This window comes from Motacilla alba, chromosome 1A, assembly GCF_015832195.1.
Source record: "Motacilla alba alba isolate MOTALB_02 chromosome 1A, Motacilla_alba_V1.0_pri, whole genome shotgun sequence".
NCBI classification, from domain to species: Eukaryota; Metazoa; Chordata; class Aves; order Passeriformes; family Motacillidae; genus Motacilla; species Motacilla alba.
Window position 1 is genome coordinate 17,063,242 of NC_052031.1, and position 27,127 is coordinate 17,090,368.

At 36.1% G+C, this 27,127-nt stretch overlaps 1 protein-coding gene across 4 annotated transcripts in view; it reads left to right on the plus strand.

The window, feature by feature from the left end:
- TAFA5 (TAFA chemokine like family member 5) overlaps nt 1-25,911 on the plus strand; it is a 470,404-nt gene extending 444,493 nt beyond the window's left edge. For all 4 annotated transcript variants that reach the window (XM_038154225.1, XM_038154228.1, XM_038154226.1 and 1 more), the window contains one exon: nt 23,889-25,911. Coding sequence is in view for 1 of the 4 variants with exons in the window: in XM_038154228.1 (XP_038010156.1) it covers nt 23,889-23,894 (6 nt within the window). In the remaining 3 variants the exon portion in view is untranslated. The remainder of the gene's footprint in view (nt 1-23,888) is intronic.
- Nucleotides 25,912-27,127: the final 1,216 nt, after the last annotated feature.

Genomic DNA, 27,127 nt, shown 5'->3' on the forward strand with positions numbered 1-27,127 from the left:
ACTAACAACAAAAATATATCCACCGGTAAACAGGCTGGATGCTAATTAAATCTTTTCTCCCCTACCCTAGTCATGGATCTTAACTTATTCTTGGATGAATATCAAAGCTAATCATCATTTTAATACTTCAATATTATCTTCAAAGCAGTACCAAAAGTGGACCAGGGAGGAAGAGAATTTACATTTTGATTAGGTAATAAGATATCTAAATTCACAAAGACATTTCCTCCAGCATAAAAATATGATAAATTACTATTTTATTTTAGGTTTCGTATATTCTTTAGTTATGTGGCCCTATTGCTGAAAATGCTTCCATATATCCTGAATGTAAAACATGTCTGCCATCCTACTAAGTTAATGGGATAATCCATACACTTTTGGTTAAAGACAGTGTTTGCATTAGAGCTAGAAGTCTGAATTTCTCACTTCCACCTAAGTAAGTTTTTTAGTTAATTCTACTTCAGAAGACTTCCAGTCTTCTCTTTAAGTCATATAGATTTTTCAGATGCGCCTAGCTGCTTCGCATTTTAAATCTCTTCAAGTTTTAAGTCTCTTCCAGTTTAATTAACTATTTCCATTGTTCACTTACACCTGCATCAGTTTTTTTAATTTCTTAATTTTCACCATCTGCTTCAATTTCTGGACTTAAATCATATCAGCTTTATATCAACTTTTCAATCACTCCTATCTCAGACATCTATTTTTACATCTTGCTTTAAACCACATCAACTTTCATACTGATGTAAATTATATATTCTAATACTTGTTCTTGGCATATTTACTTATAAAGGATTTCCAATTTGTATAAATCTCTGTATGTTTGTTATGTTTGTAGTACCTTTATGTGTCATGCTAACTTAAAAATTAAATTGAAAATTATTTTCCATATGTAAATATTATAACTGGTAACATAGAATTCTTAAAATAGAATGTTTTTCCTTAACAAAGACCTAAAACAAATCTAAAATTAATGGGAGTCTTTCCAAGTAGCATTTAGGAAAAATGCAAAGATAGCATTTTAAAAGAAATATACTCCCACATTATTAAACTCAGATCCATTTTCAAAGGAAAGATCAAATATGAGATAAATTTAGGATAGAAGATAAATTTTAAAATAGGCATAAATTATAAACTGATGCTATTTTAGTAACACCTGTTAAATGACAAGATGAGTAATGTAAGCAAATATAGCTTACCAAGCTGATCCAAAAGACGGAAGACAAGACCACTTTTGGCTTTGACTTAATCAGAAAGGCAGAAAATCTGCCTTTTTTTCTGACCCTAAAGACAATGAATATAGGGTCAATGTTCTACTAATCTTAATTGGTCTGGATTTTAAGCCATGTACTTACTACCTGCTGTATAGTTGCATTTTTCAAGTTAAACATGGAGATGTTAGAATCTTATTACTCAGCTACACAGAAAAATAGATTGACATGCAGGCAACACTATTTCAGTTTGGGGGACTTGCTGCAATTATGCTGTATTAGGCATGAAGTTGGGTGTCCTGCTAAATACAGGTACCTCAGCTAGTTACCTTCAGAGGCAATGGAAAGAAAATGGCATGGCAGGTTATGCTTCATCTCATCAGATGAATGACACTCTAAAAATATCTATCCTTTGTGAAAAAAAGGTAATGACTAACCAAATCCTAAGGCAATTAGCTGAGGCATGGAATTCTGCACTGTAGTTGTCTTCAGAGAAGCAAGATGCAACCCAGCCACTGTGCATAGAACATGGTGCAAACAGGACCTCCCACAGGATGAATATTTCCATTGTGGTCTGGTGTAGAATAATGTGGCAATGTGACTGATGGTTTGTGCTGATCACAGATATTAAGTGACATCAATTTGATCCATTAATATGTGAGAATGATCAACATCCATACACAAAAAAGTCAGGTAAATCCTAATCTGTATTAAATGGAAAATGGCTAAATGCCAAAATCAAATAAATAAATAAACGAAAGCAATGTTTTTCAAATTCCTCTGTTGATCATGTAAGAACAGTCCAGACTTCCAAGAATGGGATTATTCAAAATTTGCATAGTAATTATATGACCAATAAGAGTATATATGTACTTTGTAGTACTGTGATGACATAGCCAAATAAAATGTACAGATATTTTGCACAAATACATATGCAATGTGTCAACATAGAAAGACAAATGAATATTTGTGTAGTTGGTCCTAGGAAGTATCCAAATCAGGGTTCTTTCAAGTTAGAGAACAATGAAGAGGGTGAGCACAAAGGACTGTGAATAAGCAGCACTTATTACCAAGTCCATGAGGATGACTGGGAAAAGAAAAACAAATAGCAGCATCAGGAGCAAATAAAAGCTCCTTTTGGAGTGGAGGATTGAGTAGTATCAGTGCATCTGGAACAAGTGAGGAAGATGGAGAAAGATGACAATTCCACTTAATTGTCTGACTTCTTATGTCAAAGACCTATTAAGCCTGCTCACCTTGGTTACAGGAACTTAGCACCACCAAGGGCTATAGCTATAGTTGCTAACAATGCAGAAACAACTCCATAAACCTGTTTTTTTGTCTGAGCATCAATCCCAACACAATTTCTAATTCCCTAAATTATACAAATCTTAATCTATAGATAAATATATTCAGTTGCAATACTTACAAATTTAGCCTGTAAATCATTATTACTTTGAAATAGGTATGTCCAGAGACTCATTCAAAATAACAAAAATAAAACCTAAACCTAAAATATGTGAATTACAGCTGCTGCAGTTTTATGTGTCTCAGAAATTTCTTAATGTCTTGAAATGAAACATGGCATATTTTAAAATTATCTAGTTAAAATTGGAGGCCTAAAATAATTATAACAATAATTATAACTAAATGACAATTTTTTGTTGCCTACTGCATAAATGTAAATGTACAAGAAATCTACTTATGATGCAATATATTCCTAACCATGACAATGTTTCCAAATATCAGTATAAAAATTTTAACATTAACACTTTCCCCGGGACTATTAAGAATTTTTCAATGACCTAGGAAATTTGTCTAATCAGTAAGTTTTCTGAAGGACAAAAATAATTTTTAACAGACCTATCTCCTTGGGGTATAAACAATGAAGTTTTGTTGCCTAAAGTAAATGGGAAGGAATATACAGAAATAACAAGATTTTCAGGACAGATTCTTGGTCCCTTTAATACAAAGATATTTCCTTCTTCTCTTTGTTCCTTCCGCATCCTTGCAGCTCTTCCCCAGGAAGAGGAAAAGGTGATCAAAAGGCTTTGAAACTTCTTCCTTTTCCTTCAGTCTTGGATCAGAGTCCAAGAAAGTCCTGCTGTAAACAATTCCTTCTGCCCCTGACTCTAGGAGACAGGATGGAAAATTTGGTGGGGGAGAGAAGTGAATCCACCACTAACCAGCTGATGAAAAAGTGATTGATGTAAGACTTACATATAAAAATGGAATCTGTGAAATAGGTAGAATAGCTGAGAAACTGCGAGAACTGGACAGCTTAATTGATGAAATGAAAAGGAATTATGGTCTGAAGGGACAGAATAACTTTGAGGAACAGGTCTAATTTCAGAGGATCAGCATGAACAAATCCTTCAAGTCTGTCAGGGTGCTAAGCAAGGACCAAAGTCATCCTTCTGACACATGTAAAGCAAATTGTATTGTTACATAAATCACTTCAGGAATAACCAGGAATTCCAGAAGCAGAAGACAGAAAAAGAGAAATCCCCACAAAACTCCTCAGCTATATGTTCATCTTCTTTTGGTAACCTAATATTAAAAACTGAGTAAATGGCAACACCTCTTAGAGCTGATTCTGACCTTGGTGTGGGATTGAGCAGACTCTGACAAACGGGTTCTGGACAAATAAGCATTGAGTTCTATAGCTTCTTGCCAATTGGGGAATTACTGTATTTTATTATCTGTTTCATTAGACTAGAGATTTTCACAAAAGTTGTAGGAACTTTAGAAGAGATCCAGTTGCCTCAGCTTAAACCAGCAGCTCCATTTTAGACACTCTGTCTGGCAGATATGACAGAAGTTGTAAATCAGTGTGTGCCCTTGTCCAGAGGCTGTGGGAAACCTGGTGATGTGATACCTGTGTTTAAGGATCTTGAAAACACAGGCACAGGACAATATGGAGGCCCCAGAACTGTAAACCACCTACCAGTGATCAACCACTTCTTATCATTGGAATAGTGTGGCAGCACAACAAAGAACATATATCCAACAGAAGAGAAACACAGCAGAGACAACAAATTCACATCTATGTAGACTTGCAGACTACTGAAGCATGAGTAAGGTGTTAGGTGTATTAGCAAATATAAAAATGCTCTTAAGCAACTCCTGGAGGTGAGAAGGAAATCACCAAGACCACCATCATAGTCTCAAAAAACCTGAGGATTCCTGATATAATATAATAAACATAATATAATATAATATAATATAATATAATATAATATAATATAATATAATATAATATAATATAATATAATATATATAATATTTATATATATTTCCCATTCTGCCTTGTGCACTGAAATTGAATGGTACAAAGAGGCATAGAATAGATGAGCAATATACCAAGTAAAGTCGGTATTTATCCTTTTAAGTCACATATTTTGAATCATAATTATTATATAATTGTTAGTATGATTACACCTGGAGTAGAAATAATTCTTTGGTTAGTTTGTTAGATCTAACACTCCAGATGTTGTTGATTCTGAGTTTAAAGTGAGTTAAATTTATTCCTAATATAATTTTGAGTGGGATTTGGGTAGGGATTGGATAAAGGAAAGCTATTACACTCTACAAGTGACAAAGGAAAAAAAAGAAAAGAAAGACCCACTTTGGTTGAATAAGGACTGTTTGGAAAGGTACCTTAATCTTAACTAATCAAATTATTTTGGATGTAGATATATTTTGTGAGTTGGTGAGTCAAGACCTTTTGACCCAAGAAAAGCAAGAACTCTTCATCTCTAATCCTGGGTGCAAGACCTGCTGAGGAGGTTTAAATTTTTTATGTGCAAAGACAGGAAACAGAGAACTCAGAATAAAATACAACAATTTTTTTTTATATTCACTGATTTTTTAACACCTGACAGCTATTTTGTCTGGAAGAGGAAACTTGATTACAAATTTGAATGTACCATGTTCTTCTACCACACTTACTCTGAAGATGTGTGCCAGAATTTTCAGCACATTTACCATTGCTCAGATGGATTTGGGTTTTGGTGCACAATATATTTCAAATTTGTAACTATAAATATTTTTTACACTGAATTAATGCCTAATCCCACAAATGCTTCCATAAATTTCACTACTGTACATGATTTTAATTCCATAACCTGTCTAAAATCAGCTTTGCTAATTAGACTGAGGAACCTATAGAAGAAGAAACTGGTTTTATTGTTGTGATTATACACTCTCTAGGAATGACAAAATCATAGAATCATTGAAGTTGGAAGAGACCTTCAAGATCATCTAGCGCAATGATTAACCCAGCACCACCACAATCACCACCAAACCATGCACCCAAGGGCCACGCCCAGATCTCTCTTGAACGCTCTACCAACTCCCTGGGCAAATTATTGTAATGTCTAACCACACTTTCAGTGCAGAAAAAAAAAAAATCTAGTATCTAGTCTGAACCTCTCCTGGCACAAGTTAAGACCATTTCCTTTTGTCTTTTTACTTGAGACTAGGCAGAAGTTTTCCCAATAGGTAAGATCAATGAGGTAGCCCATGAGCCTCTTTTTCTCCAGACTAAACAATGATCTTCAGACTTTAAGGAATGAAAATCTTTCAGAGTCAAGAGGAACACAGACATTTGACATCAGCACCTTATATACAGCAAGGGCAATTTCAAAACACCTGAATTCTGACAGAAAAAAAAAAAAAAAGAAAAAAGAAAAAAAAGACAAAATTTAATGTAGTTTTACTGCTTTGTTAAGAACATGGCTCAAACGCCTATAGATTGATTCTGGTTTTAACTTTTGTGAATAACTTAGAAACTGTTCAGTCATCAGTTATAATGTTGAGGGAAGATAAATTTGTACACTTCCCTTTACAATTTAGAGAGAGGCTTTAGCTCATTATTTTTAATCACACCCCTACTTTGGTTACAGTTTAAAATCTGTCATCCAGAAATCCCTGAAGCTTACAGTGTTTCTTAGTTTGCTGAAAATACTTTTGCCTTTGGCTGCCCTTAGGGTTGAGGCTAGAAGAGCACAGGGAAGTATGCCAAGACGGATGCATAAAGAACTCTACTGGGTCTGTAGTACTTTAAAACATTTTCCTTGAAGGAGGGCAAATAATATCAGAGTGTTTGAATACTGGGAAAAAAGCCCCCAACAAATTCAGTGAAAAAAAATTGAAAGTACTTATATTGCTTTAAAGCACTTGTAATCTACATCTGGGCAAAAAGGTTTAACTCTTTTTATTAAAAACATAACACCTCTGACAATATAATCTATGAATGAACAGTTAATAATTACTTTGCTCAAAAGAAAAAAGTCCTCCTCCTGGTTTTACTAGCTTCTAGGTACTACAGTAAATTTGTTTTCATTAGTATCATCAATAACTTTTACATTTCCTTCTGGAGCAATTTTGCTGCTTTATTTTTCCTCTCCTCATCTTTAATCTTGGTTGCCACTAAAAAGGGCAGAATCCAAAAGGTAAGTGAAACATCACTATTTTCCTCAGCTCTATAGCATGCAATCTGATCTATGTAAAGTTGTGCACTGTTGTTGTTGGTGAACATGACTGTATATATTCAGCAATCTGAAGGGTGGTAGAGCAGCAGCTGAGACTGTGCTCATTGTGTGGTACCTACAATTCTGTTTTCTGTCTGACACAGCTCAGATGAGGATGTGAAACTCTAATAAGGGATAAAAAAATCAAGACCAGGATCAAAGGCTGGCACTAAAATTGTAGCTAGCTACAAAGATAAAAACCAAACTCAAGGTCAAATTATATCAAAGCACTTTTTGAAGCACTGATTTTCAAAAAAATGTCTAGTGAAGTAAACATTTTTATGGAAATAAATACAGGCAATATTTTTATTAGGAAATAATATTTTATTATTTTAAGAGAAGCCTTAGAGTGCTGAACATCAAAAAAATAAACACACACAGCTTGGCTCTACTAAAGGGAGCCTGGTTTTCCAGGTACTTTGACCTTCCTTAGAGCACTGTATCACTCTGCAGTCTTAGAACTAAATTAAGCTTTGATGTTCAGAGTTACTGAGGCTCCCTGCATCCTCTTGAGTAAATATGGTCATTTTTCTTTAAATCAATTAATTAAAAAATACAGTTACATCCTTAAACTTGAATGTTTACTGCAACTCTCAGGAAGACCAAGTGTTCTGATTCCTTGAGATGCTGGATTTTACTGGAATCATCACAGTCTCTGTAAAGGTGATGGTCTCCACATGAACAGGAAAAAAATAGTCTTGGCACAAGCACCGGTAAACAAAATATAGCAGCAGGCCAGAGTATGAGAAGAACTAAAATAGACAAAGCAAGCTGAGAACATAAACATGACCTAGCATGTCATTCTAAAAATGACACACTCAGGACTGTTAACTATTTACCAGTCCTGCAATTTGATAAATTTGATGACTTTGAAGAGGAACAGTACAAAGCTCAGGGATTTAAAGCAATGTGAGCAGTGTAGAGGTGCTATGCTACTACTCTGCAGAGAAAGAAATTTTTTCAATTCAAGAAAGAAAAAGGGATGTGATGAGCTTGTCAAACTAACTGGAAATTTCTGTTTTATATTTGCTTCAGAATAAACAGTCATGGATAGTTGAGCTTCTGGACATGTATGTTATACAAGATATGAAGATTTTTTTTGTTTTTGTTATGCCTCAGCTGGGTTTGTGGACAAATAAAAGTGAACACCATAGGGATGCACATTGAAATATACTGCTGGAACATATTGGCAGTAAAATAAATTAGGGTGTATTCTGATATTGCATAGGAAACTTACTTTGTAAAGTTCAAGAATGAACAGAAAACCTTCCTCATAGTAAATGAGAATTTTAGAAAAAAAAAATCTACACTTCATGTTTATCATATAATGGCAATGTATATTTTAATGCAGATAGGGTGTGATGTATACATATTTAAATCTCATGGTTTGTTGAGCCCCATGTAATAAACTCAGTGAATCATTGTACTTGCAGCCTTGAGAAGAATTAATTATAATCCCATATCCACAACAAGCTTTAAACATTTTAATTTGCATAGAAAATGCAAAAGCATTTTCAAGATCTCGACTGTCTCTGAAATATAAATAATTGAATTTTCAGTGGGAAGAGGTTGGTATTTTGCTTATCTATCATATGGTAGAGTAGTGACTTCCTCTATCTCTACTGATCATACAAGTGAACATTATAATCTCTACTCTTCAGTCTTTCTTCTCAGTCTGTCCTCTTAAGGTAACAAAAATACCACCCTTATTAATTACTTGGTAACTTAAAATATTGTAGAATATACTGTTTAGAGTCACATGAGTCGGCTGTGATAAGATAAAAAATGACAGCAACTTCCATACCCCGTGCCTGTGTTTTATGGTATATTTTCTAGATGAAAATATCTAGAAATATCTGCATAAACCAAAATAACTGCATAACCCATAAATCAGTGATATACCAATTCTTTTTTTTTTAATTTAGCAACAGAATTGTTTAGATGGATGTGTGTTTAAATTTTTTTCTGCATACAAGTGGGTTATAATTTCTTCCTGTTTCTCTTGATCAAATTCAGATAAATAATCAGGACTCAATCTTTTTCTTTGTGTTGTTTTCAGCACATGATACTATTGAAGACATTTTCAGCCAAGAGGAATGCAAAAATAAGGGTGTAAAAGTGTAGAAAAACAGTCATGAATATATCATACCAGAAAGAGTTAGCTATTTTTGGATATCATAGATGTTCTTCAATTTAAAAATGCATTACTGTGTTGCCACATTTCTTCATATAATGGTTCACACAATTTTCTCTAATTGTAAATGCACCATGAAAAAAGATTCCTGATTGGATTTTTCATATATTTCTATGGAGCTCAGCAATAATGATAGCTCTGTGATGACCAGAAATTTGCAAATTCATTTTTTTCTTTATTTACTCTTCTGATTGTTATCCATATACAAATGTAAAAGAACACTGAGTCAGCAGTAGTTAAATTTTCTTCAGTACATAGGATAGTTAAGCAGATTATGCAGTTGGACTAGAAATGCTGGTAATAAGAGTTATTGAGTCTGGCTGGAAACAATTACATTAATTTCCTTTGATTTTATCACAGCGCTCAAAAACGTTATCAAACATAAAGATAAATGTATGAAATCCCACTAATATAAGGTTTTATTAAGGCCATAAAACAAAGCTAGTCAATGAATGAGAGAGTGTAAAATACCCTATCTTTTTAATGGAGTCTGTTTTTCTCTAAGCTCATGATGAGAGGATGTAGGCCTGGATCCAACCCTGGTGTAACTCCACTGAAGTTAGCTGAGATACACCAAACGTAGTTTTGCCCCAGAGGATTTTAGATTCATTTATTTTAAATGAAGTCTATACATATTTTAAAATGAGCATTGCCCTTCAGAATGCCAAAGTAGTGAGTGTAAAAAGAAAGACATCCTGAAAGATAAAATAAAATGTGTGTGATATGAAGTGTTTTAGGACAGAAAGTCGAACAATTTAACCACATTTCCAGCCTCATTCATCTGACTTATTTTGCTTATGCAATGGCTGTGAAGTAAACTCTGGTAAATGCAGGAGAAGGCAAATCTTATGCCTCTTGTGCTTCTCATTGACTTGGAACCTTCCTAAAAGGGACCACATCATTCACTTGTTGGGCATGCTGTCATACTCAAAATAATAGAAAGAAAGAGATGATGTCTTTGAATGTGGAATGCCATACCCTAAGAAAAAAAAAGGTAGAGCCTTTAGTTCACTTTTTTTTTGTTTTTTTTTTAAATACAATTATAACCATACAACTCCTGTCTGAAGAGAGTTGTAGGCTGCATAGTGATGTGCATATTCAATCCTTCCCCCCAAATCTTCCTTCCCAGTGTGTAGAAAGGTGGGAGAAAATGCAGAAGTTATGGAATGCTACCTTACTCTGCTGTCAGAGATGGAAGTTAATTTTTAAAAGGATGTAGGATCAGTTGCTGTGTTCATATTGCACATGAATTGCAGATCTAGCAATGAACTTCAAAGTGTTTAGAGTCCCCTCTTCCATCTACTCTGTTGTTTTTTAGCCAGCTGTCTGCCCTAGTGTCCCTCTATTGGCTTCCAGCTGCTGCTTCAAAAGACTGCTAGTCTCCTAAAAGTCCTGGATTGAGTCTGTAAGCTTCATAGAAACACACAAGACATCATACAGAAAAAGAATGGCTGTAGCTGGCTGTGTATGAGCTACTGTACCTCCTTCTATGAAACACGAGGACAATATACCACCGTTCGCTAAAGTCTGAGTGTAATGGAGATGAAAGCATAAAATGTTTCCTTTCTGCTATCAGTTGAAAGGATTGAATCTACTTGCATGTGAGGTTACAGTAGAAACCATATCTCCACATCAACCATAGTTACAAGACTCTTTCCCTGAGGCAAACAGCGAATATGAATTCTTGCTATTTGTGAGAGGTTAGTAAGGGAATAGAATGCCTCTGAAAAATAAGGAGCTTTTTGTCGATTTTTGTTTGTGTGTTTTTGTGCTTATGCAAGTCTATTCTCTTGTGGCATGTTCAGCAGGATTAAGCTTTCTTTAAGTAAAGGCAGTGTTTTAGGAATCATGGCAGGCAGATTTACAAATATGAACATTATTTCTAAACAGGGAAGAAGAAGATGTCTGTTGGGCTGCAGCCAGCCTCCCTTACCAGTGAGCACATACACTACTCTCAGCATGAAGTTGCAGCCAGCCAGGATGTGTGAACATGCTGCTTCTGTTTTACACAAGAAACTCTGTGACGTTCTTCAACATGCTCTGCCTGGAAGAATCACTATGAAGGAGTCAAATCACTTACCTATGCTAATGAAATGATCAGGTTGAATTTAGTTGCATATTTGAAGACCTATAGTTTACAAATGCTACATACTTTGTTGGCTATGTTTTTACTTGCATTAATCAATTCATTATAAATAGTTACAGCAATTACAAGGAACCTACAAGTCAGTACTGAGACATCAGGCCCTAGATATACAAATGTTAGAAATTCACTGTTAATTCACTAGGGATTAATTTTCCATGTTACCTCTACTACAGGCTGAAAAGTGGGAACCAAAAGAGCCAATGTCCCAAAGGAGAGGAACTTGAGAGTCTGACAGTAGAACACAATAAAAAGAAAGAAGGTTATGGTTAACACATGCACCATAAATATGCCTCTTTCCTTTGCACAGATACTAAGCTGACATGTTGGGTTAGGCACCCAGGTAAGATTAGGTTTCAGACCAGAAAAACGCTCACACAGGTATTTAATTTAGTCTTTTGCAAAGGTTCAACCATGTCTCTCCTGTAGAACTGGCTGGATTTTGATCCACTGATATCATACAGAATGAAAGATGTAATTTTTTTCCTTAGATATCTTTCAGTTTCTTCTGACTTCTATAATGAAAGATCACAGTAACACAGGGATTGTTACACAGTTATTTTGGGATGAGATTTTGCAGATTATGTTTATGCTGGCATGCTTCTAGAGCAGCAGGTATAGACACGAATGACTGGGAGACTACCAGCTACGCTGAATGCATGCAGAAAAATACCTCTTCCTTCTCATATTCTCAATTTTTATTAGGAAGATTGATACTGGTTTCTCATGTTAAGTCTTACAGAAACATTAAGAGCCAGAAACTCTTACTGAATGACTTCCTTTCAACACAAAGAGGTGTGTAAACTAATTTCATCTGACCTGCAGCCAGAGAATGTTTATATTATCAGTCTCTCCCTACACCTTTTCTCTTTAACTGCAGTTTTTATTTTTATTCCAGTAGTGGTAAAGAGAGAGTAATCTGTAATCTGCTACATAAATCTAAACTGCATTATTCTTAGATTGAGGAACACTATATGGTTTATCATTTATTAAAAATAACAGTGCTATTACAGAACTAAAGCAGATGTTAACACCAATCTAATATAGTTAATTGGCTCATCTATTTTAATATTTAGAGTTAAACCTCAACAGAAATAATAATTGGGAGATGAAGAGCTAAGATCTGAACACATACTTAGATAGATGATGGATGATCAGATATCAGCTCTTGTTGGGAGTTAGAGTTTTATTGGGGGAGAAGATTCCTTGGGTTTTGTTTGTTTGCTTTTGTTAAGTAGTTCTGTAAATTGCTGATTTTTACTTTCTAAGGAAAAAAGGCAAAAAGAAGTTGTCCTTTAAGTTTTCTTAAATTAAAAATGCCTACAGTCAGTTCTCTCACTCTTTCACTAAGGGCAGTACACAGCCCTGTAGGTGTTCTTTATAAGCAGCACACAATTACTGCTGTGTGCTGTATTCTGACCTTTTAATGGGTGCCCTGTACGTCCTTTTCACTACATCTGGGATATGCTAATCAGACTCCTGACACAGACTGAAATTTATTGATCGCATTATCCCTGAAATGTTTTTGGGGTTTTTTGTTTTTTGTTTTTTTTTTTTCCACTGGCTCAGCTCCTTGTTCCTTATGCTGATTAAAAAATGTGATTCCACATCAAACAATGCATGTCTTTAGTTGGCATTAGCTTACAAATCCATGCCCTGAGTCAAACAGTTGTTGGAAGAAGTCTTGTTTCTCTGCTGTGACTACCTTTGTGCAACATACCCTATTAATGCTTTGTTGAAGTCTCTGAAGATCATGAAAGTTTCAGAACACCCACCTTCTGTTTTGACGAGTGGGAGGAGCTGACAAATGCTGGAAGAATTAAGAAATTTGTTTTCTGACAGTCTAGATCCACCTAGTGAGCCTCATTTACTCTGATTTCTAACTAACTTCTAATTTATACATTTTTTTTTCTTAATTGAGAAATCCCAAAAAAGAAAAAAAGAATTATACTGCTCTGCCAGGCAAAATTGCTCTGGGCAACTCTTATGAATGACAAAATGAAGGATTCAGAAAGGTGAAATGTGACTTAGAAACATCTTAATTCCTTTTTTCACTCCTGAGATCTTTCAGCAGGTCACAGACATTATGGTCCTAATGCGAGAGTATGTTCTATTGGCTTGGCAAAAGGCATTTGCATTATATCCTTGCATTTGAAGGTTCCTTGAGATGCTCTTTGTATGCTTTACATGAGACACCAAACCATACACAGTTTTTACAGTTAATGCAATTTTGGAGATAAGTTTTTTCCTAGATTTTAGCTTGGGAAAAGTATCAGCTTTCTAACTAAATACTCCCTTATTTCATAAAATGAACATTCAGTTTCTACACAAATCTGAGCCATCTTCAAAAACAATACACAAGTGGGCTTTGCTCTAAGGTTAAAGTTACCCAAAAATTAATTATCCAGTGGATTTCCACAATTTCAAAAGAAAATTTGACAGATACTTAATTAAGTACAAGAAGAAAGACACAATCTTGTCACTGAAAATAGAATCATGAACCTATTTTTGTATTGAACCCATTTAAATACGTGAAAATATTTTTGCCTTTTTATTATGTTCATTTTCCTATTGTGAAGTCAAATTTGAAAAGAAAATGAACCGCATGATTTAGAATCAAATCAGAGTCTGGACATGTGGTTGGCTCCTTGGTTCGAAAGCCTTGCCACTAACAGACTCCTTGACTTACATGTTACTGCAGACTGAATATCAAGACTGGTGCTGTTAACAATCTTTCATCCACAAAGGGTCTACCATATTTTCATAGCAAAACAGAGATAAATAAAATAGTTCAACACTGTGGCTGTGGGGTTTTGAAGTTTATTTGTTTAAGAAATTGTTTAAAATGTTGTAATTGTTTGTTCCTATTCACCCCTGTTCAGTTTTCCTAATAGTCTCTCCCTAAAATTGTTTACCACCTGTCTTCCAGCCTTTCCCCATGTCAGTTCTGGTATTTCCAGATCCTTCCCTGTCCATCCTCCAAACCCTGTCCTTGCAGCTTGTCTGTCATTATTTGCTACACCATTTATCTAGAAGCTTCATGGTCAGCTATGATATTTCCCTTCACTCATTGGTATGCACTCTTCCCTTCCCCTTCCCTATTGGTTTCATGTTTATGTATATGCCCCCATACTCCTCCTATCTAGCCCTTGATTTGTTGTTGGGCTGCTCTTCCCGGGGGACAGCTCCTCTTTAAAAGTTGCTGGTTTTGTCTGTCTCGCACCCTTTCGCCTCTGCCTCCCCTCTGAGCTGCTGCGCCTTTGCCGCTCCCGTCACGGGGAGGAATAAAGACAGTTTGGAGACGCAAGCAGGGGGTCCTTCCTTCTTTCCTTTGCCTCAATCCCTCGATGTGGGTCCTCACTTATCAGCTGCTTCTTGCGGCTCCGGGACCCCAGGCTGTGGCCGAACCGCTGCCCTCTGCCTGCCGGCGGCTGAGGCGGGGAGCGGCCGCTCCTGACGCGCGCCCGGGGAAAGGGGTCGGAGCTCGCCGGGAACGGTGTCACGACACATGCAAACAATTTCTCATACAGTTTCTTTTAATCTTTTTGAGAGACAAAAGGCTAAAATTACACTAGTAGCTTCAGGTACAAGGTTAGGACTCTTTTATATCTTAATAGGAGCCTATTAAATAAAAACTTACCGGTAAGTATTGCAGGATCACTTACAAATACACCTTAACAACATACAGGGTTTTCAACTAAAAACTGCACTGATTTAAAGGGTGTGGTATTTCCTTCAACAAGTTTAATAAAGAAATTCTGCTGGACAGCATACATACCATGTTAAAGATGTTAAAAGTATGGCCATGTCCAGTGCTCTGGCTGAGGAGTCCCTCTTGCCCCGCTGTTGGAGATGATTTTGAGGACCAGGGGTCTCTTCCCAGACTGAGGGGCACCGTGGCTGCTTTCCTGCTTGCAGGTACAACCAATAACAATGCTGCTTACTTATTCCAAGGACAGACACATGGACAGAGGCACAGGCACATACACACACCCACACCCACACACACACACACCCACACAGGTACACAAATACACACTGGCATGGCCAGATACACAGGTGTCACAGACAAGGCACTGCCTTCAACACTCCTGGGGCTACAGAAGCAGGAGGTCACTGCTGCAGGCACACACACACACACACACACACAAAGCACTCTCCCGCTTCACAAACACGTGCACATTTCCCTCAGGAATCAGCAAGGCCCTTTTGTCTGCCTGGGACCCCTGCCACCTGGACCCCTTTCACCTCCTCAGATCTCCTCCCTCCTGACTGGTCCAACTTGGCAATCACTGCATACGTGCGACACTCAAACAAGCACCCCACAGTCACTGGTGCCCCAGATAGCAGCGCAAACCCTCAACCCACCAGATGCCCCTGCTGCCCCTTTGTCAGCTGGTCCAGCTTAAGGTTTGCCAGAGAACATACACTCTGCCCAGAGCCCCAGCAGCCAGCCCATAGCACATGGCCTCTGTCCTGTGGTTCCACTCCCCCCGCTAGCACAGAGCTCCTCACTCACACTGGTGTCCTGAGTAGCTGATTTTTGGGATCTGCACCATTCCTACTCCATGTCTGGAGGTGAAAGATGCCCACTCATCCCAGTTGCTGAGACCACACTCATTCCCATAGCTGACACCACAGGTTAGGGGTACCCATACCCCCAGACTGTGTCCAGTGGCTGGAACCAAATTCCACTCACACATATACAGGTCTCACCAGTAGCTGGAATTCAGCCATTGCATTGCACAAATACACACGAGATAAAGAGTGGGATTACACAAAGAGAGAGTTAAGAAAATATTACATTTAATATCCTCGTGTTTTGTGGGGCAGTGGTTAGAGACACGGACAATGCACGCCCCGATGTCCATGTGGCAAAAGAGAGCATTTACTGTATGAGCCCCTGTTATATAGGGGGTTTTGAAAAACCCAGTCTGGATAGCTCATTGGTCTGATCTTTGACAATGCCCAACACCCAGACCAGTGAGATGTCTGCAGCCTGGATGGAACTTGTCAGTCAACACTGACCTGGCAGTCAACCCAGGGGCCAGCTTTATGGAGCTGCCTGGGTTTCTTAGTTATAGCAGAGTTAACTGCCAGTACAACCCAGCTTGTACAGTAACAAAAAATGTTTGAGAGCAAGATATGGGAAGATAAGATAGACTGAGGTGATGGGAAATGTGCTGACTGATCCCGTTTTTCACGTAGTTGCTCCTTTTTGCACCATTTTCTGTTTGCCCCTCAGTTTGTTGCTCCCTGCTTGCCCTTACCCTGCACATTGCCTCACCAGCTGCCATAGTCCCACTGACCTCCCATGCACCAAAATCCAGTGTCCTGATTTGCCTGCAGCTTCCTGAGAGCACATCACTTAGTGCTAATGACCAGGTATGTTTCCTGCTCTCTTTGTAAACGTTAATTGCTCAGGTTTTATGTCTGTGTGTTGTCTTCCTCCCCTTCCTTATTCTTCCAACCAAATAGAGGAACATTCTCACCATCCAAATGCCCTTAGTGATCTGGGTGACTAACCACAATTGTTAATATCACAACCCCTGTTATCTCTGTGGTCAGGTTTGTCTCTGTGTGTTCTTGTTCATGGCTCCTTTGACCAGAGAACCTTAATGGCACAGACAAGCCCCTTACACTTACCCTCAAATATTATTTTCAACCACACTAAAGTCATTTCAGAGGAGAATACACACGTAAATCATACAATTAAAAAAAACAACAAAAAACAAAACCCAAACAACAACAACAACAAAAAAAAAACAAATAGAAGAAACACAAGAAGGGAATGTGAGGGAATGTGATAGAAGATGTCTTTTTATGAAAACAATTTGTATTAATATTATCTTATATAAAGCAGAATCATCCTACAGTTAATGATGCATAAGGAGGAGTACTATAAACAGAGGAGGAAGAGGTTCTAGAAAGGTTTTCTAATAACTCCTTTGTTAAATCTCTCAAATGAACTCATTTTTTCTCATATGTGCAAACTCCTGAAGAGTACTAGAAGAGCACATTAAAATCACAGCTGTACATTAATGCATTTTATACAGCTGGTTAAAGCCAGAGTTTGTATTTTTATTTAAACATACAATTTTAAATATAAATGCTTAGCCAATATTTATTTTTCAATATTCTTTTATGACTAAGTAATTATGTCAGAAAGAGATTCTGCTATTTCCTATAGGAATTTTTCTTTGAAACTCAAACTTAGGAGAAAAAACCACTTTTATAAAGTAACCCTGTGAGCTCCTGCTCATGCAAGGACCTACTCTAAATATTCTCATTTAGGGAATAAAAATGTATGCTTCAAGTGTTGATAAAGCAGAGTAACAGTAATTTCATTTTGTTTTCTGATCTCTGATATAGTCTTTCATTTGTTCCTTAAAGAATACCTTTAATGAGACTCTTTACCTCATTTCATTCTCCTTTCTTCTCTTACTCTTGGATTTCACTGTTATATAGGTTGTTATTTTCTTTTCCACAGCTATAACTTTAGAATCAGAATCTTCTGGGGGAATGATTTTCTTCTGCTGCACTCCCAAGGGTCTAGTTATGCCCCTTATAGTGATGTCTGTGGTGACTATTTTGTCTAAACTTGGAGAATATCTGTTTTACTTTTGTATTTTAGCAGTGAAAAAAATAGTATAAGTCACAGGGACAATAGCAATATTGAAAACCTCTAGGGAAAAAGGATGAAATCCACCACAGACAGGTCAATGAGAAAAATCCAAGATGACATTTTAGCCCCAAGTATTGAATATTACAGTATCCAGATGGAAAGTTGTAGGTTGAAAGAAATTAAGATGAAACAACCTCTTATTAGTTTGCGCTGTGATCCTGCAGTGGGGTTAGAGATGGAAATTTTCCCACAGTTATTCCTGAGCTGACACTTTTTTAGGAATTGTATATTAAATCCTCCTTTTTATTTGAGTAAAAATCAAATATGTGAGTGGGAAAGCCTGTGCATTGCACAGAGGAATTATATATTTCAAAATACACATGTGTTGATTAGGGATTTGGGAAATATGGAGGACCTGGGAGTTAGTACCTGAAATCCTATTGCTTTTCAGTCTCAGGACTCTGACATATCTGCAGGTAGATATGCTCATCAAATTAAAAAGAAATGACTGTAGACTATCTAAGCATCTATAATAAATTACTGCCCATGGGCCACTATTTCCTGCCAACTTTATATAGAGAGTTTTATGAATCATGCAAGAAATTGGTGATAAAGATAAAATATCCATTTTAGTCCAGCAGAACCATATCTCACCATGACCACTTGTTATAGGCTAATTATATAACAAAGCTGCATCACTGTGCCAATCAAAGTGTATGATTCATGAGAGCAGGGCAAAAAAGAACAAAGTGGAAGCGTAGCTGAAGTGCAGTTGTTACCAATGATAACTGAGGAAGGATGCTGAGCAGCTTCTGATTGTACTGGCTTCCAAGCCAGTCTCTTGCTGGACCCAGCCAGCCAGTTACTGCACCATTTTGTTCCTTGCTGTATCAAAGCTGTGAAAAGCTGGTCTCCCTTTGCTGCCAGCTCCAAAAGGAGCAGCTGGGACAACAGCATCTGCAGAGGGAGAAGACCCTCCTATCTGAAGCTGTCAGTTCTCTTCTTTCTTCGTCCTTCTCCCCCTGGCTGTAATGTGGAAACCACGAGCTTTGTACATCCCCTGTCATTTCTGTGGCATAACTGGCCCAGGCTCTGGTCTTCTTTCTCACAGTAGAAAAATAACTCTTCACTCAAATACTCATGAGACAGCTTGAGAAGTCATCCAGCATTTCAGTCCCTGCTCAGTGGGATGTTAATGCCTTTTATACTGGTAACAGTTTAAAATTTCTGCGCTCTTGGAACCTGCTACTCTCAAAAAATTCATTTGAAATCATTCAGACAGCGTTTCAAACTAAAGTGTAAAGGCAGCTATCAAAATTTTAATAGTGCCAAAAAAAAAAAAATAAAGCTTTTTGGGTTATAATTTTCATTTTTATTGAGAGCAGAAGAGATACAATATCAACTTGCTGTTGGCTATTAATATACAAATCTCTGTTTTTGTCAGTTAAAGAAGGATTTTTTAAATGATTGCAATCGGAAAAGTATTTTCATTTGTGTATTATTCAGAACAGTTATTCACTTTTTGTAGCTCTTGGTTATTTTAAAAATAGCCAATAGGAACTCAGTTGTCTCTGTTACTAAGAAAAATATATTTTCATTGTTTTAAATAAATAAAGGTGTGCAAACCAAAGCAGAGATACATTTTATTTTTGATTCCTGGCATACAAGTTTCTTTAGGCCCTGTGAGGTTGCATTAGTCACAGTAACAGCATGCCAGATCTGAAATAGTAGAGAAACAGTAGGAAACTCACCATCATGTGAAATGAATAGAAGCAATTCATCTATTTATTCTATAATTCTTTAAAGGAGCAATCGATTTAAGTTATGTATTGGGAATGCTTTAAATAATTTTTTAAGGAATCTGCACAGCAGTTTCCTGTATTGTACAGCAAGCTGCTACTACTCAGAAGTTTTGGGGCCAATTCCTGGTTCACATGAGAGAAGTGTTACCAGTATGATAAAATAGATGCAAACATATGTTATAAAGTTAATGCTAAGATAGAAACAGATTGGGCTCAAGACATCCTGGAGACTGCATTAATGAATCATTTGCATAAAGTCACTTCAGTGGAAAACTTTATATTCAGTTTACTAATTTTCTCAGCCTGAAGAGAGGTGATTTAAAACAGTAGTGAAAAGAAAATATCCCAAGAACTGGTGGTTAATGACTTCCCTGTATCTTCTCTTTACTCTCTTCCATTACCTTTCTAAGGTCTAATTTCCTTTTTTTTTTTTTTTTTTCAGTACAGGGAGAGAGATTCTGCCCTTTCAAAAGATATTCTTGTATCTCAGTTTTCCTCCCAGTTTAAAGGACCTTTCAAGTGATAGAGTTTTGCAATGAACTCTCTGTGTGTGTACAGTTGTGGGGTTTCACCCCTGGATTGGGATGACCCCGAAAGATGGAAAAGTCCCTCCTCCAACCCGTGCCTTCGAAGAAAGACTCAGTAGTCTTCTGTTGTCTGCTCTCAAGGTTGTTTATTGCTGGTTATCTACAAGATTCTTCTCTCTGAACTGCTGTGGCCCGTTCAGCAGCTCAGACAAAGGCACACTGCCCTCCCAGGGGGCTGGTGCCATCTTTTATATCATATATTACGTACTACATGTTTATGCTTTTTCTCCAATACCTACTATCTATATTGAATGGTGACTTTCTACTCTAAACCAATCTGTGAGTGCCAACATCACCAAAGACATGGAGGCTAGGAAGGAGAAAGAAAGAGGACAGGGCACACCCAAGTCCCTCCATCTTAGATCTCCTGACCCCCATGTACAAAACTTGGACCCCTGCGTACAAGGCTTAAAACCCCCCTGTACAGCACTCAGAAATCCTACCCTTTACTTCGTGACTACTTCTACTACAATACCTAAACTTTTGTGACTTCTTGTTCTTCCTGCAAAGTTGCTAAACTATTCCATGGGTCAGATTCAAAGCCACAGGGGTCTCTGGCTGCATGCCAGGGTCTCAGATGCTTTTGACCTGGGTCTGGAACGTCCGAGAATGTCTGTGGGACATTCTGAGTTCCGACATACAGTTTCTACCAGAAATTCCAGACTTGACAATTTTGAAAACAAATAGACAAAATTATATTTTTTGTAATGATTTTTCTTTGTTTCTTTCTTTTCTTTTACCTAAATGCTTGCATATTTATAGACAAAGACATTAAAAACTATTTTGTAACATATGTGCCACTTTAAACAAGTGCTTTTCTGATACCAATTTTATTATTTTCCTGGGAAAAAAAAAAGTTATTCTTACAAAACATTCTGTAATTTTTTTTACAGATAGCTGGCTGTATACTTTAGGAATTTTTTTGCAAAACAATAAGCATATAAAATTTTAATGGTCTGGAATTTCCTTATTTCAAAATTTATCATGAAGATATGTAGTTTGTTGTATTATACAGAGTTATGATAATGCATAAGTTTGTTATTAACAAATGATTTTTGCTTACTAAAACCACCTGTAAAGTGTGGAATTAAATAACTAATAATAAATATCTGCTGATTTTACACTGCTATCTATTGCCTGCTAATTATGGCTCTGGCCTCTCTCTTTTTTTATATTTTTTAAAGATAATTGTAAACCATTGTCAACAAGTCTTTGGCTTATTCAAGCAAAATTTCTTTCATAATACTTTCAAAATTTAGGATGTGTCTGTATTTAAAAAGCTGCAGCCAGGGATATTACCAAAGAAAAGTATCTCCAGTGAAATACCATGGGGAAGATTAATATTATCTTACTGAGGATTTAAATTAAGTGACAAAAGAAAATTTCTCTTCAGATAGCTAAAGCAAAATCCATGAAATATCAGTACTTGAACAAAAAGGGAGGGTTTTCCAGGAAGATGTGGCTTGACATGAAAAGGTATTGCAAAATATGCACAACACAGAATAAAAAATACAAGTGTCATTCATGATAGAGGATCCAGAAAAGAATGAGGCTCATAAGTCAAAGAAATACGATTTCTAAGAAATTAGAGATGAAATGAAAAAATCTAATTCAGCAGGTATTTAACTCAGGAAATTCCAAGGAAGACAAACATTTTCTGTACAGTTTCACTTCGAAGAATTATTAGATTGAATTTTGATTAAATTGCCATGCATTTAAATCTCTGTGATGAAACAGTTCCCATGTGTTTACTCAAGTACCTTTCTCTAGGCCAGATTAAAAAAAAAAAAAAAGAAAAGAGACAATTGGAACACTGTTATGAGAAAAGGGAAAAGGACACCAACTTTTTTTGAAGTGAAACCTTAGAGCAGCTTGTTCTAGCTGCTCAGCTTTGAAATGGGATATTCCCTTCAGGCTGCCATGCCATGGTCACCTCAGTTGGCTGCTAGTGGAACTCTGTCATTGGACAGGATGCAGAATATTTCAAATTTCCAAAGTGGAATGAGCAAACTAGCAAATAATCCCCTTAGGTATTACTTATAGTCCTAAAGTGACTTACTTGAATAAGTCTAGTCACTGTCTTTAAAAATTACTTCTGTTTTTATCCAATGTCTTCTCTTTTCTGTATGTTTACTTTTTGTGAAATATTACTTCCTTTCTGCAATACCATTCAAGTTGAAACTTTTGGTCCTGCTATAAGTTCAAAATAAACAACAATTAAACAGAGTTAAATGTGAAATATAAACAATTGAAGACCTTTTTCCCCCTGAAAAATGGTCATTGTCTGAATTCCTACAAATAACAAATATCCAGAACTTAAGGCACATTGATTCCAGTAGTTTGACACTCTTTCTATGAGAGTAGAAATAAAGAGTATTAGCAGGTCCCATATTTTACATATTTTATGAAATCCATCTGGGAATTACAAAGAGACAAATTTTACTTCTAGACCTTTTCTCTTCCATGTAATTTAATACTGAAAGTAGCAAATAATTATAATATGGTCATGACTCTTTGATGATTATTGTAAGGTGACAAGGAGAAAATACAACGGAAAGTAAAAGCTCATTCTCACAAAGACAGCTAAATCCATGACTGAAATTTTACCATCAGATTTTGTAGTAATTTTGCATTATTTTATACTGAGAAGGCCTTTTAGAGCTTTGGGATGTGACCAACTAATCCACTTAATACTTATTTAATTATCTCAGCACCCTGTTTTACAATACTCAATGAACTACTTAGATGAGAACTGATACCTTCTTGTCACAGATCTTAGAATACAACCTTCACAAAATTTAATCAAGGGGAAATTAAAGTAGAGCAATCTTAAAAAAATTATGTCATCTATATGCTAGTAGTTTTGTTCATTTACAGTTATTCACAGAACATGCATGAATAACATTTTACATATAAACCTCAATTTTGTGATAAATTTTGAAGGTTTAAAGGCTCTCAATAATTGAAATCTCAAGCATAATTGTAAATGGAAGATACAGGAAATCATAATGGTAATAGTTTGTATATACAGGAATACAGGATATATTGAATAGCAAAGCTACATTTTTTTAGCAAGTATATATTAACTTCAGGATCTTGACCATTTACAGTTAAGTTATAAGGTCAGTAGTAAACACTGCAAGAGCACTCTGTGAGTGATACCGATGTGATTAATCCTGTTCATTATAAGAAGAAGTACACCTAATACAGACATTGAAGAGGGGTGTACTGGGTAGATGTCAAGTGTTTGACCACAGCTCCAGCAGTAAACGCTGGATTGACATGAAATTATGTGCACCATGTGCTGGAGACCTACAGAACTCTCTGATGGGGAAGAGTCATCTCAAGTAAAGAAGATTTCATGAACTTTTGTAACTGTTGTAGTTTCATTACGATAAATTGTGTATTGCAAGGGTGTTTTTAACATACCAATGTCTGTAAGACTATTCTATCATTCTGTCTTTATGTGATAAAAAATAATCACCTCTTAAAAGTTATATTCCGTCCATCCCTTGTTACCAGTCTTCATTAGGAACAACTAAGAACTTGTAGTTTCAGAGATGCTACCAGAGTCCCATCTAAGACTTTAGTTTAAAAAACACTTAACACTAAGATTTTTGTTTTACTTTTTTTTTCTGCCTATGAAATTGAAGTTGAAACCTTTGTCATCATTGTGGAAACCAAACTGACTAATTTAATTGGTGAACTACAATGAAGTATTGTTAAAATATAAAAGGTGCTGCATAACTTGCATGATTTGAATCTTACTTACATTGTTTGTCTTCTGTTCACTAGGAGTGACTTGATATTAATCTGGAATATGCAGCTTCAGGAGCTGTTCTTCCATCCTCGTCTCCTTCTTTCAAGAGCCACAGAATGACAAGATTCCTCTATTTGTGTGCATTCTTGAGAAACAAGTGTTTTTTTACATATTCCTAACAGTTTAAAGTATGAAGAATTTGTATTTATTAAAGTTTTTCTCCCACACTGGTCTTTCTCATACTTGATTTTTTTTTCCCCCCCCAAAGGAAAGGTTCAGTGCATATGTAGATGATAAGAAGCTCATCCTATTTAAAGTGGAAATGTATCTTGTTCAGATCCCGAATGAATTTGTTTGGTTTCATTATGTAGTATACTGTTTTTCCCCCTGTCTAACTGGTTTTAAAATCCTGATTGGGTAATGTTTGGACTTGCTGGCTGGAGTTACTTTTACTCTTGTAACTCTCTCCCAGGGGAGAAATGCACCAGGGGGAAATGAGCAGGTTGCTGGTTAGGGTTAAACCAAGACAATCCTTACAGAAGATGTAGAAGTTGTTATATTCTGCAGATCATCTTTCAGAACCTTTCCTGGATAGTTCTTAGCCTCCCTGAAATCATCATCAAATGAGGGTGCACAGGCATACTGTAACTCATGGAGATAACTGTATGCAGCAAAAGTTCCAGTTGTGACCATAAGAGGTATTTGCTCTGGAAAGTATTGGTTACCTGCGACTGCCAAAACAAAAGTTGATTTTATGTTTCTCTACTGTAATAGGTGAAGTCGAAGGTAATGTCTTTTCATACGGGATGGTCAAAATATTTAGAGTAGCAAATTCAGACACTGCTCATTAAAAGAAAGAAATTCCCTACATAATCTGCCTTTACAAATCTGTTTTAGTGGTTCTTTTATTTTTATTTTTCTTTATTCCCAGAATTATCCTGCTTGCACTATCTGTTGTCTCACAGTCATTCCTCACAGTGTGGACTACACGTCCTTTCTTGCCTACATCCAAATGGTGCAGCACTGCATCCCTAAATGGTGTGTCAGAACAACCTTGCAGAACCAGAACCATAAATGAACTTTAATGCTAAGCTTTTACTACTGTTTCTTTCATCCTGCAGTTAAGACACCAGCTTTCATTGATAACTACCTCATTCCTGCATGTAAGCTGTCCCTGACTTGTATAAACAAATTCCCTGTGCTGTGTAAGGCTTCTCTTTTGTGTGTTGATCAAAATCTTGACCATAGCTATGAATGTTATCAAACATCTTACCAAGGCTTCCTTCATTCCAAACGCCTTATTATAGGAACATATCCTAAATTCTGAACCTTGGGCCTGGTGTAACTTTTTATGTTCTTGAGCTTAACAATATGTTTTTCACAGAACAACTGGATAAAAAACAGCACATAAGCTGATTTTACATACATCCAATTTTTCTCAATCATATACAATAGGGTATATATATTTAAAATAGTCTTTAATAACTGCTTGTATTCAACAAAATATACAAGTATTTGATGCTTTATTAAAGTGAGAGAATGTCCAGCATAGTTTGCACTATTGCAGTGGGAGACCTAGTTTTAAAAATGCTTGAAAGTATTACACTATGCACCAGATTCCATAATTTTCAAAATTCAAGTGATTTTTTTCTCTTAGTTATCATATGGCACTGAGAGAGTTAATTAAAGCAAGGAATTCAAGAATATAAGCTCATCCTCTGAGGAGAGAGTGACCTGTCAAGAGAAGAGTTGTATGAATCTATTTATTTTAAGTGCTTGACAAGAGCTCCATTTAAAAAATAATGAGCCACAAGTGCCACTATGCTGAAAGAAAAACTGGAATCCCCTGGGTGGGAACACTGGAAAGAGATTGCCTACATTTGACCCTCTGAGATTTGTGCATTATTTCAGGCTTGTTGTGCTCATGTTTGAATGATTGTGTGTTTCAGGCTCATGACTCTATAAGTGTTCTTTCTGTATTTTTCTGGCAATAAAAGTTTCTTGGTGATGGTATGTGATATGGCACTGTATGTTTGCTTGATTAAAATCTCATGTGTGAGAATTGAATTTTTCTTTCTGATTCCTTTTTTAAAAAATCATTTAATATTTGAATTGTATCTATTTTACCTCTTAAATCAATACCAATCAAATTATACAGAGTGATAAAATACATTTCCATTCAGCAGTGTTATTTTATTAAAATTAAAGAGATTTAATCTCTCTTTTAAAAGTGGAATATAATACAAATAAAACAAATCAAGTGTCCTCTCCCTCAGAGAAGAGGCAGTGGGAAAATCATGATGGCACATGCAATCTCATTAGCAGGCTATCAAGCAAAAATAACTGTTATTAGTCTCATCTGTCTTAACTGTAAGAGTGTGTGGCCAGGGTCCATAATTTTGTTTCAGTTTCTAGAATGTAGCAACTCTAGAGTTCAACCTTCTCATGTGATTTAGCCTACTATGACCACAGCTCATTAAAGAGATTGTAATCTGCTTTTATTTTCACTCTGGTCAACGTTGGTTTATGTGGATTAGATTTTGAAATGAATACAATGTCGGTTCACATCCAGTTTTATCTTAATCACTAAAATTTGAGAACACTAGAGAAAGAACAGCTTGGAATTTGTGATGTAATAAATTTTGTCAAAACACATCTATTAATTCAGACTGAAAAAGTTAGCGGTAGCATATAAAATTTGAGGTTTTTTTTTCTTTTTTTCTTTCTAAGAAAGCATTTTCTAGCCACAATAAATGAGAATTATAGATAGACCCTCAACCCTCAAGCATCCAATAACTTCAGTTAGAGGAGCTAGAGTAATCGTTTTCCGTGTCTTTTATTAATATACATATCTTCACGTGCATTTCTTTATCAAAAAATTGAAATATCTCAATTTTGTGCAGTTACTGAGTAAATTGCAAACTTCAGTAATTTTTCCATAGCAGATTTTCATTTTCTGATCAGCCCAAATAAATTTGAAGTCTTTATTTTTGATCTACTTCCAATTAAGAGGGTTCTGGAATGTTGCAAAACACAATGGGTGAAATTTGCTTGGGTATTTCTGGCACAGATGGACAGCTAATGTGTCCATACTGACAAAGAGATTACTTTTCAAAGAGAAAGAATAAATCCATATACCGTTTGACCAAAATACTGTTTTGTCTGAAACACCATTAAAAAAGAAGCAGGTATGTATTCACTTCATGTTGCAACAAATTGACATAAAGGGGGAACATATTTTTGAGAGACACCTATAGATATATATAGATATAGA